General features: G+C 67.3%; 2 protein-coding genes and 1 long non-coding RNA gene across 6 annotated transcripts in view; 1 reads left to right on the top strand and 2 right to left on the bottom strand.

The window, feature by feature from the left end:
- The window catches only part of DPYSL5 (dihydropyrimidinase like 5), a 14,045-nt gene extending 5,461 nt beyond the window's left edge, over positions 1 to 8,584 (bottom strand). For 2 of the 4 annotated variants that reach the window (XM_017838527.1, XM_017838530.1), the window contains exons 1-8: positions 8,508 to 8,584; positions 3,799 to 4,063; positions 2,576 to 2,734; positions 1,756 to 1,935; positions 1,605 to 1,673; positions 1,416 to 1,460; positions 1,200 to 1,275; positions 490 to 646 (exon numbers count right to left, since the gene is read on the bottom strand). In XM_017838527.1, coding sequence (XP_017694016.1) covers positions 490 to 646; positions 1,200 to 1,275; positions 1,416 to 1,460; positions 1,605 to 1,673; positions 1,756 to 1,935; positions 2,576 to 2,734; positions 3,799 to 4,059 — 947 coding nt within the window. In that variant the 5' untranslated portion in view covers positions 4,060 to 4,063; positions 8,508 to 8,584. Of the gene's footprint in view, positions 1 to 489; positions 647 to 1,199; positions 1,276 to 1,415; positions 1,461 to 1,604; positions 1,674 to 1,755; positions 1,936 to 2,575; positions 2,735 to 3,798; positions 4,064 to 8,099; positions 8,122 to 8,380; positions 8,467 to 8,507 lie in introns of those variants that run through there. The other 2 variants (XM_017838528.1, XM_017838529.1) reach the window with 2 other exon arrangements.
- LOC108509194 (collagen alpha-1(I) chain-like) lies at positions 5,867 to 8,772 on the top strand. The gene is made up of 2 exons (XM_017838514.1): positions 5,867 to 6,002; positions 6,554 to 8,772. Exons 1-2 carry the CDS (start codon positions 5,867 to 5,869, stop codon positions 8,770 to 8,772), a joined length of 2,355 nt encoding a protein of 784 aa, XP_017694003.1.
- Positions 8,773 to 12,782: 4,010 nt separating this feature from the next.
- Positions 12,783 to 14,549, bottom strand: LOC108509199. Its single transcript, XR_001878588.1, has 2 exons — positions 14,182 to 14,549; positions 12,783 to 14,150 (listed from the first exon to the last, which is right to left on the bottom strand). It is a non-coding gene; the product is annotated as an uncharacterized LOC108509199 (long non-coding RNA).
- Positions 14,550 to 16,305: the final 1,756 nt, after the last annotated feature.

Genomic DNA, 16,305 nt, shown 5'->3' with positions numbered 1-16,305 from the left:
GTGCCCAGGGAATGGGGTGCCCAGGGAATGGGGCACCTACACCATGGGGTGCCTGGAGAGCAAGGTGTCCAGGGAATGGGGCACCCAGGGAGTGGGGACCCTGGGGAGTGGGATACCTGTGAAGTGAGGTGCCCAGGAAGCTCAGTGCCTGGGGAGGAGGGTGCCCAGGGTGGGGCCCGGGAGGGGCACCCACACCCCAGGAGCTCAGCGAGTGCTTGGGAAGTGCAGCACCCACAGAGCACGTCCCCAGGGGCACACAGGTCCAGGGAGGGAGGCAGAGAGAGCTCGGCACCTGGGACACGGGGTGCCCGAAGGACGGGGTGCCTGGAGGGCACAGCACCAAGGGAGCAGGGTGATGGGGCGATGGCACAGCCAGGCAGCCTGGCACCGGGGGCAGGACACTGGGGGGTGTGCCGGACACCAGAAAGCCACCACGAAGCGTGGCTGGTGGGGGGGGCAGAGTCTGGCAGTGTCTGGGTGGGGCCTCACTTGGCGAGCAGGCTCATGAGGTAGGCGGAGGTGTTGGTGTCGAGGCGCAGCGGCGGCACGGTGACGTAGGCGGCGGCGTGGAACCAGTCCTGGTGGTAGTAGTGCAGCCCGGTGAGCGTGGCGTGCGCCGTGGTCGTCTCCGCGTACACCACCTTCCCTGCCGGGGCGGAGGCACAGGCGTGTGCGAGGGCACGTGTGCGAGGGCACGTGTGTGTGTGCACTGGCCATGCCCAGACCCCCATGCACCCATCAGGCCACGAGCCCTGTGTCCACGTGTGTGCTCACGTGTGTGTCCCAGGGGTGCTCACATGTGTGCCCCATGGGTGCTCACACACGTGTGTCCACGTGTGTACTCACGTGTGTGTCCCCTGGGTGCTCATGTGTGTGTCCTGGGGGTGCTCACGTGTGTGTCCCGGGGGTGCTCACACGTGTGTCCCCTGGGTGCCCGGTGGCTGCGGTTCCAGGTGTGGAACACACCTGTGCGAGGGCACGGCCCCACAGGCACACGCGTGTTCCTGTGCCCACGTGTCTGTTCCCTCCCGTGTCTCCGGGTGCCCGTGTGTCTCTGCGTGTCCACAGCTCTACCATCCACGTCCACGTTCCTCCAAGCCCACAACCTCCCCGGTGCCCACACGTGTCCCGTGTCCGTGGGTGTATCTGTGCCCGCACAGGTGCTCCTTGCCCACACAATCTCCACCCGTGTCCCCTACCTTGCATCTTGGCAGCAGCGATGACGTCCCCTGCAGACATGCTGGAGACGTTCACCAGGTACACAGGGCAGTGGGTCTGTGGAGAGCGGGTCAGTGGCACTGTCCCTGTGGCACCGTCCCTGTGGCACCGTCCCTGTGGCACCCTGGCTCCATGGGGACCCCCCCACGGAACCGAGATGCCCACTCTCAGCCCACCCCACGCTCAGGACCACTCACCCTGTTGGCGATGGTGATGACACGGTGCGTGGCCTCGGCTTCCAGCTGCGGAGAGAGCCAGCAGTGACACGTGTGGAATGGCACAGTGGCACCCAAGGGTGGGTGGGGGACACAGTGATGGGTGGGATGTCCCAGAGTGTCCCAGCCATGACCCGAGCCACCGCCGTGGTGACACGAGACATCACCTACCTCTTCGGGCCGGCTGATCTCAATGCCCTCCGGTCCCGTGATGCCCAGATCCAGCGCTTCCTTGGCTCCCTGAGGAATTTGGGGGGTCAGGGTGGGGGTTCTGCTGCCCCAGGCTGGGGGCCTGTCGCACCCCCCGTCCCCCCGCGCTCACCTCAGCCACCAGCTCTCCGTTCTCGGCGTGGACGCGGGCGATGGCGCCGAAGTCGCGGCAGGCGCGCAGGACCTGGTAGAGCTCGCTGTCCCGCAGCATGTACAGGTCCTTGTAGGTCATGAACATCTGGAAGGAGTTCACCCCCTTCTCCCGCACCAGCGTCTCCATCTCTGCCTTCACCTGTGCCGGGATGGGGAGTTCAGTGCGGACCCGCTCCCCACGCGCCACGAGGGGCCCCATTGCAGGGCAGGGACAGGCACACCCCCCTGGGGACACGGGATGGGGGATTTGTGGGTGATTTGGGGAGCGACAGCTGCTGAGGGGCGTGGAGGGGATTTTCTCACACCCCGGGGGGCACTCGCTCCATCCCTCCACTCCCTGCTCTGTCTGGGGGGGTCAGGGCCGGGGTCTCCCCACGGCACAGCCAGGAGCCAGGTCTGATCCCCCTCTGGCAGCTTTGGGGGGATTGCAGGGGCTGAGCGTGCTGTGGGATGTGGTCCAGGCACCAAGCCTCCATCGCCATCCCCATGGGGGTCATGCTGCAGGTTGGGGTCCCCCCAGACCAGGACCACCATCCCTGGGCACCCTGGCCCTCCCTTTGGAGTAGCACCACCTTCCCTACCCGGCGAGGGGCTCAGCCTCGCAGGGACCCCCTGCCCCAGGGGAACCCCTGTGCCCCTGCCCTGCTGAGCCCGGCTCAGGGCAGCTCAAAAGGCAGCCTGGGGGCTCAGCCCACCTCCCAGGCAGCTAATGGGATCAGCAGGGCTGGGAATTAGTCCCAGCAGCTGCTCCCGGGCTCCCGGAGCCGTGCCAGACTCACCTTGGGCGCCCACCAGGTGATGCCCATGTGCAGGGCGTAGTCACAGCACACCTTGGGGTCGGCCAGGCTGCGGCACTTCTCGTAGGCATCCAGCAGCGACGTCTCCTTGTCGGGCAGGACGTGGCCGATGATCATTGTCGTGCCCCCCACCAGCGCTGCCTGCGGGGCACAGGGACCGCGGTGGGGGGGCAGGATTCACCCCCCCCCGCTGCCGGCACCGATCCTGCCTGGCTGTGAGCCAGGGGAGCCCTCAGATGCCAGGCCGGGGTGGCCACATTTGGGAACGGCATTGCCCACAGGCAGGGAACACATTTGGGTGGCCACATTCGGGAACGGCATTGCCCAGAGGCAGGGGGGGGCCCTGGGTGCAGGCAGGGACCCCCCACATGTCCTTGGCCCTGCCCACAGCTGCCCATTTGCAGCAGCACATCTGGGCACGCAGCACATCTGGAGAGCCCCACCCTGTCACCGCTGGGGCACCCACTGTCCCAGCTGCACAACCCGCTGGATTTGGGGGGCCCAGCAGCCCCTGGCACAGAGCCCTGTGTGGGGTGGGGCCGCAGGGAGCCCCCCCTCTGCAGCGTGGGCGGCAGGGCAGGCGCTGTGGCACCGCCGGTGTCCCCGGCTCACCCAGCCCCGCTAATCCCCAAAGCTCCTTTGCCCATCGCCCTCACGGGAGGTGCCGGCGCGGTGCCACGAGGCGGGTGATGGCGATGGGAAGCAGGCCTGGCATGGGGTGCCTGTGGGCACTGCACTGTCCCCTGTCCCCCAGGGACTCCATCACTGAGCCCCCTGCCCAGGGACACCGGACACCCCGGGGACAGGCACGGCCAGCGCTGGCCTGGCACAATGGCTGCTCTGTGCAGGCACTGGGGACAGCGGGACAAGCTGCAGGGACAATCCTGTGCTGGCCCCTCGACACCCCCAGGCAGCGGCACCCGGTACGTGGTGCCACCAACACAGGGAGGGCAGAGGGTCCCCGAGCTGGCACAGGGTGCCACGGCCCCAGAGTGGGAGGAGAGCGCTCGCAGGAAGGGGACATGATGGATGGGGACATGGGGACAGGCGGTGCCACACCACAGCGCTGCTCTGGAGCTGATGCTGCCGGGGATGCCCGCGCTGCTGGGGCAGAGAGCTGCACCCCACCACACCACCAGTGCCCCGGGGAGCCCCCCCAGAGCGGGGGGCAGACCACCACAGCAGGGGCTCAGGGTGAGGGGTACCTTGGTGCCGTGGTAGAAGTCATCGACACAGGTGGCGTTCATGAAGGTCTGGTGGAAGTGGGTGCTGGTGTCGATGCCGCCCGGGATGACGAGCTTGCCGGTGGCGTCGATGACCTTGGCTCCGCCGGGGATCATCAGCTCGCGCCCCACTTGCTGGATGATGCCGTTCTCGATGTAGACGTCGGCCTCGAGCGTGCAGTCGTCGTTCACCACCTTCCCCCCCTTGATGAGGATCCGCATGGTGGCCGCGTTGGCCATCATGGTGCTGTGGGGCAGGGGCGGTGCCGGGGTGACCACCGGGAGCTCCCCGTGGCTGGGGGGGGGTCACCCCATTGCCCACCCTTGCCAGAGATGCCCCGGTGCAGGGCTCAGGCTGCACATCCTCCATGGGCCGTGTCAATGGATTATCCCGGGAAATCTGCAGAGAGGAGGGGCCCTGGCACCGAGCCGGGGGCTGCCACCCCACTGAGCCCCCTGCTCCAGTGACACCAGTCTGCACCCTGGCCAGTGCTACCCCTCCCGTGGTCTCTGCACCCAGAGCAGGGCTGCTGGACCCCATCCCTGCCCGTCCCCCATTGCCCCCCCAATTCCCCCCAGCTGCTGGTGCCACGCGTGCTGAGGGGACACTGCTTGGTGTCCCCATGAGGTGACAGCACTCATGCCTGGGGCAGGCTGCTTGCCTTGTCTCTGTGGGTGACTGGGACTGGCACAGAGAGCACTAGGACTGGCACCACCCGAGGGGGTCTCTGCCCACAGTGCCAGATCTGCCGGAGACCCCCGCGCTGCCCCAGCACTGCCTGAGCCCCCGGCAGTGAGGGGCGTCCCCAGACACGATCGATAAGTCATTTGGTGAAGGTCAAACACCATCGACCTGTTGGAGCGGGGACAGCACGTGCCAGCTGTGCCCACTCGGGGGGCATGAGGTGGGTTGGGACCCCACCAGAACCCCCAACCCAGAGACCCCACTGCAGGAACCCCCAGGGACCCCTCCACCAGACAAAGGCCAGGGAACCCACGTGTGCAGTGTGGCACAGCCCGGTGTTGCTGGCACAAGGCTGGCACCAAGCAGCCCTGTGGGAACGACCCCTGATGCCCACCCAACCTCTGTGTCCCCAGACCCCTGGACGGGCACACCAGAGCCAGCACTGAGCCACGGGGCAGAGGGTGCTGCTGGTGGGGGCACAGACCTTGTGGCGATCGGTGCCCCCACGGCCCCACTGCTGCTCCAGTGGGTGCTGGGACCCAGGCACAGCTCTAAAGGGACAGTCCTGAGCTGTGCTGGCCCTTCCCAGTGCCCATCCCAACAGCTGCAGGGCAGCAAACGGCTTCCCAGGCCCCGGAGCTGGTGGGAGCCGTGGTGTCGTGGGGCTGGGTCAGGCTTTGCCAGCAGCTGGGCATTGCCGGAGCCACGGGCCAGAGCAGCTGCGGGGGGCGAGTGGCTGTGCCCACCAGGGACCACCACCATGCTGGGGGGCACCAGGAGCCCCTCCTGGGCCAGCTCCTGCCCTGGGGCTGTGCGGTGGCAGTGCCAGCCCTGCCGTGGGTGAGCCCGGTGCCAGCCAGCGCCTCATCCCGCTGCCCTTGCTCCAGAACAGGGAAGCAGGAGCAGCTGCCGGGGTCCTGCAGGCAGCCCCCCTCGGGAATGTCACTGGCATGCACAGCTGTGTCACTGCTGAGGGACCCTCCCTCAGGACCGAGGCGGGGTGGCAGTGACCTCGTGCAGCATGCCAGGTCACTGTGGCACGCTGGGCACTTGTCACCCCAGCCCAGTTGGTCCCACGCCCACATCTGCCCCCAGCTCTGCCTCAAGTACCGAGGCAAGCCACTGCCCCACGTGAGGGCTGTGCTGGGGGGCACCCAGACCCACGGCACCACTGCCAGGGATGAGGGGAATGAGGGGGATGATGGGCACAAGGAGGATGAGGGGTTCGGTCCCAGCCAGGGACCCTCCGAGTCCCCTCGTCAGCCAGGGTGGGCCAAGACACCAGGGCTGAGACCCACCTCGGTGGGGTGGGACCAGAGGGGATGAGCTGGTGCCCAGAGTGCCACCACAGTGCCCACAGCCCCCATGACCCCCGGGGACACCAGGGCAGGGCTGGGCCAGGCAGGAGGATACAGGAGGGTGGTGCGGGGGGAGATGGTGCAGCACAGAGGGGGCGCGGGGGGAGGTGTCACGTCGCACCCCGAGATGAAAGCGGGTTGTGGTGACGGACGGATCTGGAGCACGGAGCGTGCGGGGAGCAGCCAGTGCTGCCGCAGCACCCACCGCCCTGAGACCCCCGGCACAGGGGGATGGGGCACAGGGGGGCTGCCGGCGGTGGGGGAAGGGGTGAGCATGGCAGAGCATGGCAGAGCGTGGCACAGAGGGGGCAGGGCTGATGGGGGACAGGGCATTGCTGGGGGCACAGGCGTGGGCTGGCCACCGTGCACAGACAAGGGCTGGCAGCTCCACACGCTGCCTGTAGCCTTGGCCACCGTGGAGCCACCCACGCCACTGCCACTGCTGTCCCCACACTGCCCTCATTCCACTGTGCCAGGCCCCTTTCCCACCCCCTCCTCAGGGACCCTTGATCACCCCCTGGGCCGCCGCAGGAGAGTCCTGCTGTCCCTGTGCAACCACTCCCCAGTCCCTGTACCCAGCCCCAACTGCCCACAGAGGCCTCTCTGGCACAGCAGCGTCCCCAGCTCACACCAGTGCCCCCATCACACCCAGTGCCCCTCAGCTCACCCCCAGTGCTCACACCGGTGCCCCCAGCTCACACCAAGCATTCCCGGAGGCTCTGCCCCTCCGTGCCCCAGCCCGTGCCGCAGTGTCAGCGTGGCACCAGCCCTGGTGACACCGGGGCCATCGCCCGCGCCCCGGCCAGCCGCTGCAGCGTGGCGGCACAGCCAGCATCAGCCGGCGGTGGCCGAGCTGGCGCGGTGGCCGGAGGTTTCCTGCCAGACAACAAACAGGCTCCCGCGCTGGGCAGAAACGCAGCGTCAGCGCCGGGGGGGCCACCACCATCCCGGGGACCCCCGCCCACCCCGCGCCGCAGCCCCCCGGCTCGGCCACCTCGGCAGGCGGTGGCCGCGGCGCCGCTCCCGGCACACAAAGCGGCGCGGCCGTTCGGGGGGCTCGCAGCCCCCCCAGCCCCGCCGGCTGCCGCGGGGACAGCTGTGACCCCGGCAGGACAAAGGGACCCCGGCCCGGCGGGGGCTGCCGGGGGCACCTGTTGGGGCCGGGGCGGCTGCCGGGCCCGGCCTTTGTGCCGGGGCTGCCGCATTGTGCGGCGTGGCGGGGCCGGGGGGCCCTCACCGCCCCCCGCTTTTGTCTGCGCCGCCGAGACCCCGGCACCCGCCCTGCCCGCGCCCACCCTGCCCGTGGGTGCCCCGACGGGACCCCGCTTTGTCAGGGCTGGGCTCGGCGACCGTCCCTCCGGTGACACCGACCCGCGACTACCGGCCGGAGGCGGTGGTGGGGTGGGCATCGCCCCCCGCCCGGGAAATGTCCCGCGGGGGGTTCGCCACGGCCCCCCAGCCCTGCCCCTGCCCAGGACGGTGCCGGGGTCCCACCGACCGCCCCCCCGGCCAGGACGAGCTGCGGTGCCGCCGAGCCACCGCCCCGGGAGGGAGCGGGAGAGCCGCGGAGGCCGCGATGGGCGGGCGGAGGGCCAGGGATGCTCCACCAGAGGCAGAGCGCGGGATGCTGCCGGCGGGAGGCCGGTCCTCGTCTCCGCGGGCACCTTGGCACGGCCCGGCCGGGCACGGGAGCGGCGCGGCCACGCCCGAACGAGCGAGGGGCGCTGCGGCGGGTCTCGGTGCGGGCTCCGGGCACCGCAGAGGGTCCCAGCCCCGCTCCCCGGTCCCCGTTCCTCCCCGGCGCTGCCCCCCGGGTCACTGCGGCAGGAGGCCGGGGCAGCGGGCACCGAGTCGGAGGTGCTGCCAGCCGGGGGAACCTGGCAGGGGGTCCCCGGCGGAGAGCGGGGCCGTCCCGCGGTGCGGGGCGCCGGGCTGGGCGCAGCCCCGGTGCGGGCCGGGCCCGGGCGAGGCGCGGGGCGGTGCCGCTGCGGCGGGTCCCGGGGGGCGCGGGGGGTCCCAGTGCGAGGTCCGGGGGGCGCGGGGGGTCTCGGCCCCGCCGGCCCGCGGCGGCCCCGCAGACAAAGCCCGGGGCCGCCCAGCACAAAGGATGCTCCGAGCCGGGGCGGGGCCGCCCGGGAGCCCCGGCGGAACAATGGGCCGGGCCCGGCGGGACCCCCGCCACCCCCCGCCCGCCGCGCCCCCGCCGCCCCGGGGTCCCCGCTCCGCCGCGCCCCGCGCACCTGCTGCTCCGCTCCCGGTCGCGACACGGCGCCGACGAGGGAGCCTTGCCCGCTCGGGGCGGAGCAGCCGTCCCCGGCGCCACACCCCACCGAGGCGAGCCCCTCGCGCTGTCGCGACACCATCGCCCTGTCGCGACAGGTGACTCGCCATCGGCGGGCGGCGGCCACACACAACCTTTCAGCCCCGCGATACCCCGGCCAGGCGCCCCGGGCGGGGGTGCCGCGATACTCCCCTCCGTCCTCGCCTGCAGCAACACACGCGCATGTCGAGATACACGCACCTGTCGCGATCGTCCCGCCCGCCGCGGTAACGAGTCAGGTCCCGCCGGTGCGGGAAGACCCGCACCCATCCCGGCCCGACCCCCGGCCCCGCCCGGCCCCGCCCGGCCCCGCCCGGCCCCGCGGTACCTCCCGCCGCCGGTGCCGCTCCCGGTGCCGCTCCGGCCGCGATCGCCTCTCACCCCAACCTGCGCCGCGGGGGCGGGGCCTCGCCCCCTTCGGCCAATCGCGGCTCGCTCTGGCCGGCGGGGGCGGGGCCGGGCCCCCAGCAGGGTGGGCTGCGCGCGGCATGACTGACAGGCGGAGGGGGCGTGGCCAGGGCCCGCGGCCCCGCCCCTCGATCCCTGCACGCGCCGTTGCCGTGGTGACGGAGCGCGCGGGGCGACCCCGGTGACCCCCCCCGGGAACCCCCCCAGGAGCCCCCCGAGACCCCACACGGCTCCTGCCCACAGCCCATCGCCCCCGGAGCAACTTCCCCCAGGGCATCGCCCCAGAGCCCCCCATGGCACCCGGTGGCCCCCCCATAGTCCACTCAACAGCCCCCCATAGTAGCCCATGGCAACCCCCACCACAGATCCCTCCCATGGCACCTAACGGTCCCCCATGGCCCCCCCCCGACAACCTCAGAGCATCACATCGCTTCCCATGGCCCCCCCCCCGACATCCCCATGTGCCCCTCCCAGCACAGCCCAGTAACACCCAGCAGTGCCCAGTAACATCCAGCAGCACCCAGTAACACCCAGGGGTTCCCAGTGCAGCCCTCACAGCCCAGTTGTACCCAACACAGTCCAGTAACACCCAGTAGTGCCCAGCAGACCGGGCAGACCCCTCAGCACTCAGCACAGCCCAGCTACAACCAGTGATGACCAGTAACACCCAGGATTTCCCACTAACACCCAGCAGTGCCCAGCACAGCCCATCTCGGCAGCCTCAGGCTCCCCATGCTGGGGACGGGACACAGGACACGCTGGTGCTGTTCCCACCCTGTCCCCTGTGAGCAGCCCCAGGGACTGGTGGCACCGGGCACGTGGTGTGCTGGATGTGGCCCTTGGCACCCGTGGGGTCGGAGCTGGTGCAGCGCTGGGGACACGAGGCTGAGGGACCTGCTGCCCCATCCCAATCCCCAGTTCCTGTCCCATCCCACCCCTGCTGTGCCACCCTGTCCTCGGGCACTGCCCAGCTCTACCAGGTCCTGTCCCCTGAGCACTTTGGTGGCTCCTGGGCTGTGCTGTCTCCCCTGAATCAGAGGGCACTGGGCACACACGTTCAGCTCTTGTCTGCCAGGAACCCTGGACCCTTCCCACAGAGTTGCCCCAGCCTGTGTCACTGCCAGGGGCTCTTCTACCTTGGGGCAGGAAGTAAAATTTGTCCTTGTCAGGTCCCTGCTGGTTCCTTCTCCAGCCGGGCTCCATCCCAGAGCAGCAGCACCCACAGGCACAGGGACTGGTCCTTGAATGTTTGGTCATCATAGAGTCACAGATTTGGATGGGAAGAGACCTCAGAGCTCATCCCATTTCTCCCCATCATGGGCAGGGACACCTTCCACCAGCCCAGGTTGCTCCAAGCCCCGTCCAACCTGGCCTGGGACACTTCCAGGGATCCAGGGGCAGCCACAGCTTCTCTGGGCAACCTGGGCCAGGGCCTCCCCACCCTCACAGCCAGGAATCTCTTCCCCATACCCCAACTAACCCTGCCCTCTGGCAGTGGGAAGCCATTCCCCCTTGTCCCCAGTCCCTCTCCAGCTCTCCTGGAGCCCCTTTAGGCTCTGGAAGGGGCTCCAAGGTCTCCCTGGATCCTTCTCTTCTCCAGCTGAGCACCCCCAGCTCTCCCAGCCTGGCTCCAGAGCAGAGGGGCTCCAGCCCTGGCAGCATCTCTGGGGCCTCCTCAGGACTCTCTCCAGCAGCTCCACATCCTTGTGCTGTTGGGAACCTCAACAATTAATCATCTCAATGATTAGAGATGCCTGTGCCCAAATTCAGGTGCAAACAAGACCATGTGCTGAAATCAATAGTATGAATTTTATTTAACAATAAATATGAAGTAGAGAGATAGAAAGAAATAGAAAAGGGGGGAGAGAGAGAGAGGGAGAGAGAGTCCCACCCATAGATCCAGCCATGTCCCCTTGGTTCTTCTTCACCCTGGGCTTCTCGGTGGTGGGATGGAGGCCCCAGTTCACAGCTCTGTGCAGAAGGAGGGTCTGGCTCGAAAATCCACAAAGCCCACCCTCGACTTTCTAATCTCACTGTTTATGCACTGTTTGTTAGCAAACAAAGGAATTAGTGTTCATTGGCTACAACTTACATAGTTCTCTTATTAATTAGTATTCTATCTTTTATTGGTTAAATGATTCTCTCTCTTTTCATGCTAATTACTCTGAATGCTCAGTCTCTCTCTTTGGGTTGGTGGGTTTCTTGGGTTGGTGGTCCATGAGTTGCTGGTCATGATCTGCCCCTGCTGGATTTACCTTTTACTCAGCTGGAGTTGATTTCTGCACAATTGCTGAGCTGGTTTTAGTGGTTTCTTCCTTATCTTGGGGGTTCTGCCAAATGTCCTTGTGGCCATAAATTCTGTGTTCTTTGTATCCACTCTCAGCGACACATCCTTCTTCCCAAGCTTTGTTAACCTCCTTCTAGACCTGAGATCACTGAATTCATCTTCCTAGCGCCCGGACCACAGAACTGTGCTCTTTAACTCCCAACAGACCCCCGGGCTGGAGGCAGCTCTGCAGTGGGGTCTCAGCTGAGGGGGCAGAGGGGCAGATCCCCCCTCCCCTGCTGCCCACCATCCCTGTGGGATCAGCCCAGGGCATGGGGGGTTTTTGGGACGGGTCAGATCGAGCCTCTCACTCACTGGCACCCCGAGTCCTTCTCCTCAGGGCTGCTCTCCATCCGCTCATCCCCAGCCCAGACTGATCCCAGGGGTTGCCCCTCCCTGGTGCAGCACCAGCACTTGGCCTTGTCCTTTGACAGCCCTGTGGCACCTGCCCACACCACCCCCCGCAGGTCCCCAAGCCACTGTCACACCCGTCACACCCACCACTGCCCACCCCCTGTCCCCCCACCAACCCCAGGGGGTTGTCATGGTCGTGCTCCAGCCCCCACCACCTTTGGGGCTGGCACAGGGACGGGGGGTCCCCGGGAGTCCCACCATTCCCCTGGCACAGGGACGGGGGGTCCCCAGGAGTCCCACCATTCCCCTGGCACAGGGACGGGGGGTCCCCGGGAGTCCCACCATTCCTCTGGCACAGGGATGGGGGGTCCCCAGGAGTCCCACCATTCCTCTGGCACAGGGACTGGGGTTCCCCAGGTCTCCCACCATTCCCCTGGCACAGGGACGGGGGGTCCCCAGGACTCCCACCATTCCCCCGGTGCTGCCCGGCTGGAGGGGAAGCTGAGGCAGGAGCTGTGTGGGGCAGTTTCCTGACCCACAGCTCAGGGGGCAGAAATGGGGAGTCCCACTGGGCTGGGGCCTCTGCACCCCCACACCCCGGCCCAGGGCTGCACGAGCAAAGCCCCCAGTGCCCCGGGGAGCTGGGCTCAGCCCACAGCCCTCACACCCAGGATTGGGACTCCACTGCCCCAAGACCCCATCAGGACCTCGTCAGGACCTCGTCATCTCTGGGCTGGAATCCCACTGTTCACCCACACTCCACCGTCCCCTGGACCCCACCACCTGCTGAGACCTAAGTGCCCACTGGGACCCCACCATCTGCCAGGACCCCATCCACTGCCCACCAGGACCCCAGTTCCCACTGGAACTGCGCCATTGCCTGGATCCCACCACCCACTGGGACCCCACTGCCCTCCAGGACCCCACAGTCACCTGGACCCCACCACCTGCCAGGGCCCCACCACCATCTGGATCCCACCACTGGTGTGGGGATCCTCCCACCCGCTGGGACCCCTTTGTCCTCTGGGACCCCACCATGAGCACTGGGACCCCACTATTTGTGCTGGGATCCTACCACTCATTAGGACCACAGTCACCAGGATCCAAGCACCAGTCCTGGAACCCCACCACTGCCTGAACCCCACCCCCCTTGGGAGCCCACCACCTGTACTAGTAGCCCCCTGCCCACTGGGACCACTCCTGGGATCCTACCACCCCTTGGGACCCATCATCTGCTGGGATCACACCATCACCTGGACTTCACCATCTGCACTAGGATCCCACTGCTCTCCAGGGTCATGGCAATAGTGCTGGGATCCCACCACCATCGGGATCCCACCATCACTGGGACCCCACTGCCCACCAGGACCCCAAAGCCACCAGAACCCCAGCACCTGCCAGGGCCCCACCATCATCTGGATCCCACCAGCACTGCTGGGATCCCCCCACCCCAGGGTCCCCCCACCCTGCCACTCACAGACCACACGACCACACAAAAGGTTTTTTTTTTTTTCCTCTTTTTTTTTTCCTCTTTTTTTCCTCTTTTTTTTTTTGCACAAAACAGGACATTTATTCAAGTGTTCTCCAGCACAAGTACATTAGAAAGGAGCTTGTCTGTATTATACTCTTCTGGGCACCAAAGAAAAAGAAAAGGAGGATGGGATGGAAGCGGGACGGACAGACTTTCTACATCTGCTGCACGCATTGACCTTTATTAGTTCAGAACAGCTATGTCACGAGCAATACTCACACAGATACAACAGCGCCGGGCGCCCGCGGCACCTCCGGCCGTGAAATGCACAGTTCAGCGGCAATAAATAGAGAAGCGACCCTAAAAAAACAAACCAACAAAAAAACAGGGGCAACGAACCGAGAGAGAAGTAGAAAATAAACCGGGGGGGGGGTGTTTGGGGCTGGGGGGGGCGGGAGAAGGGGAGGGAGAGCAGCCGGGGCGGCCGCGGCGGCGCCGGGAATGTGGCGGCGGAGCCAAATCAAAGGGAGGAAGGAGGGTACCAGCTCTACGCGCGTATTCCTTGGGATGATGAGTACATGATTCCCACAAATAGTTAAGCGTCAGCTACTTCAATGTCTAGGCTAAAACACATGAAATCTCTCGTTTAGTTTTCAAGTACAAAGTTAAAATGCCTTTTTCTTTTTTGTTTTTTTTTTTTAATAATAATATATAAGAGTAAAATAATAGTGCTCTTTGAAACTCCACTACGAGAAACAAAACAGTCATTGTCCAGACAGCAGACTTAATTTAACAATATATATTTTTAATAAAATGTTTTAGCACCGTGTTTGTCCCCACTCCCTCGGCGGATCTTAAGGAATTTAGGCCTTTCTGTGTTGTTTTGAGTTTTCGTCTAGGGCTGTGCAACAGAATTTGTCTGGTTGTTTTTAAAAAAAGACGTGAGTCGGGTACATTAAAAACTGAACGCCTTTTGCCCCAGGCATCCCCACGGTCCCCACCGGGTCCCCACCGCCGCTGGCACCCGTTCCCAGCGGGAACCCGCTTCCCGCCGGCACCGGCACCGGCGCCGGCCTGCCTGGGATGTGCCAACGCCGCGCCGGGCCGGCCCCTCGCCACGGCACCCGCTGGGACCCAGCACCCCCCCAAAGGTGCAGCAGGGCCGAGAGGGTCCCAGGAAGCGCCGCAGGGCCGGGCCGGGGGGTCCGCCGGGACCCCCAAACCTGGCACGTGGCCACGCAGAACCCACCGACGGCACCACAGGACGGTGCAGCACCAGCACCCAGAGCTGCAGGGCCACAAAGGACCAGCACCCAGAGCTGTGGGTCACACAGGACCAGCACCCAGTGCCACAGGGCCGTGCAGGACCTGCCAACAATGTTGCAGGGCCGTGCAGGACCAGCATCCAGCACCTCAAGGCCATGCAGGATCAGCACCCAGCACCTCAAGGCCATGCAGGATCAGCACCCAGCACCTCAAGGCCATGCAGGATCAGCACCCAGTGCCACAGGGCCGTGCAGGATCAGCACCCAGTGCCACAGGGCCGTGCAGGACCCGCAAACGATGCTGCGGGGCCATGCAGGACCTGCAAACAGCACTGCAGGGCCGTGCAGCACTTGCACCTGGGGCTGTGGGTCCTGGCCGGCCCCACAGCCAGTGCCACGGAGCTGTGCAGGACCTGCAAGCAGTGCTGCAGGGCCAAGCAAGACCCACGTGGTGCTGCAGGGCCGTGCAGAACCCGCAGTGCCCACCGTGCCCCACGCGGGGCCACGGCAGCCCCGCAAACAGGGCTGTGGGGCCGTGCCAGGCTCACACCGCACCGGGCGGGACCTGTGCCCGGTGCAGTGGGCCTGTGCCACCCGGCCCCGGCACTGCAGGGACCCGGCCCCGGGAGCGAGCCTGAGCCCAGAGCCCGGCTCAGAGCCCGGGGCCGTCCCATCCCGCCGCCTTCACCCCCTGGCAAAGCCGGGCCCTGCGGTGCCCCGACCGCGGCCCCCGCGCCGGCTCAGCTCCCCGCGCCCGCCGCACCCACAGAGGGGCCCCCGGGCCCCCGGTAGCACCAGGCGGGGTGGGGAGGTGGGGGGGCCCCAGGGCCGCCCCCCTCCTGCCTCGCCGCCGTCGGTCCCAGCACCTCTGAGCACCCCGGGCCGCGGGCACGGCTCGCTGCCATAGCCAGCACCCGGCAGCGAGCGCCGCGGCCCCGCACCTTTCACAGTTAGAGAAGAGACGGCGACGGGCCGAGACCCCCGGGAGCCTCCCCACGCCGTAGCACCAGTCCCTGCCCCACCGGGTCCGGCCGCCCTGCCGGCACCGCGGCCGCACCGGGCCGGACCCCACGGCACCACAGCTGCCAGACCAGTAGCACCATCCACCGCACTGCACTGCCAGCACCTGCCCGCGCCCTGCCCGCTCACACCACGGCTCCTGCCACCGCGGCTCCCGGCACCGCCACGTCCAACGGGCACCCGTCACCCCCGGCGGGGCACGGGGCCGCCCCACGGGGGCACCGGGGGGACGCGCTCGCTCCAAACCGCGCGTGGGCAGAGGAGCGACGCCCCGGCGCCCGCGGTGACACCCGGGGCCCCGTCCCGGCTCGCCGGGGCATCGCCCTCCTGCCGCCAGCCCGGCCCCGCGGATGTAGCACCAGGGTCCGGGGCCCGCAGCCATCCCTGTGCCATGCCAGAAGCGCCCCGGCCGCGCTCCAGCACCGGCACCGCTCTGTCCCCCCTGCCCTGCCGGCGTCCCGTCGGCAGCACCCGTGCCCCGCGCCGCCCCGGCGGGCAGCCCCCGCGGGAAGGGGCAGGGCCGGGGGTAGGACCCCCCCCGCTGCCACCGGGGGACACCCGGCACCGGCTCCGCCGGACGCCACGTACGCTGAAGAGCACCAGTACGCTGTGGGAGCGCGGGGCGGCGGCGCCGGCGGGGCAGGGGGGCACCGCCGAGGCGCTTCCGTTTGGGACAGAAAAAGGTTATTGCATGACTCGGGATGGAGACGCTTCCGCCCGGCCGCCCCGGCCCTGCCGCTCGCTCGGAAAGGCCCGGCACGTAAGGCAACGTGGAAGCTGATGTCTCGACTCACCCCGCTGTGTAAAGCACCATTATGAAGTCAGGTTGTACAGTAGTAACAGTACCTTTTATATATATATATATCTATATCTCATATCTATCATATATATATAAACTGTAAACAAGAGGTAACAGCGGCTTCTAAGATCTGCTCTCTTCAAGGTTTCCATGTGGTAGGCACCCAAAATACTGTAGAAAAGGTGTGTGTGTGGTGTGTGTGTTCCCGGCCTCCCTGCCGGGCGGGTTGGCTCCATGTCACCGGAGAGCGGTGCTGGTGGAACAGAGCGAGGCGCAGCCGCCGGGCGCTGGAGCCGCCGGGCGCTGGAGCCGCCGGGCGCTGGAGCCACCGGGCGCTGGAGCCGCCGGGCGCTGGAGCCGCCGGGCGCTGGAGCCGCCGGGCGCTGGAGCCACCGGGCGCTGGAGCCGCCGGGCGCTGGAGCCGCCGGGCGCTGGAGCCGCCGCGCGCTGGAGCCGCCGGGCGCTGGAGCCGCCGGGCGCTGG

Source organism: Lepidothrix coronata, unplaced genomic scaffold (genome assembly GCF_001604755.1).
Source record: "Lepidothrix coronata isolate B3197 unplaced genomic scaffold, Lepidothrix_coronata-1.0 Scaffold344, whole genome shotgun sequence".
Lineage (NCBI taxonomy): Eukaryota > Metazoa > Chordata > Aves > Passeriformes > Pipridae > Lepidothrix > Lepidothrix coronata.
Note: the sequence above shows the minus strand (reverse complement) of the source record. Positions and strands in the feature narration are given on the sequence as shown.

Bases quoted from the DNA above. Each gene is read 5' to 3' on its own strand.
- LOC108509194 (XM_017838514.1), top strand. From the start codon at position 5,867: ATGACCCCCGGGGACACCAGGGCAGGGCTGGGCCAGGCAGGAGGATAC. The intron at 6,003-6,553 runs GTGACGGACGGA...CGGTGCCCCCAG, and splicing joins CGAGATGAAAGCGGGTTGTG to CTCACACCAAGCATTCCCGG.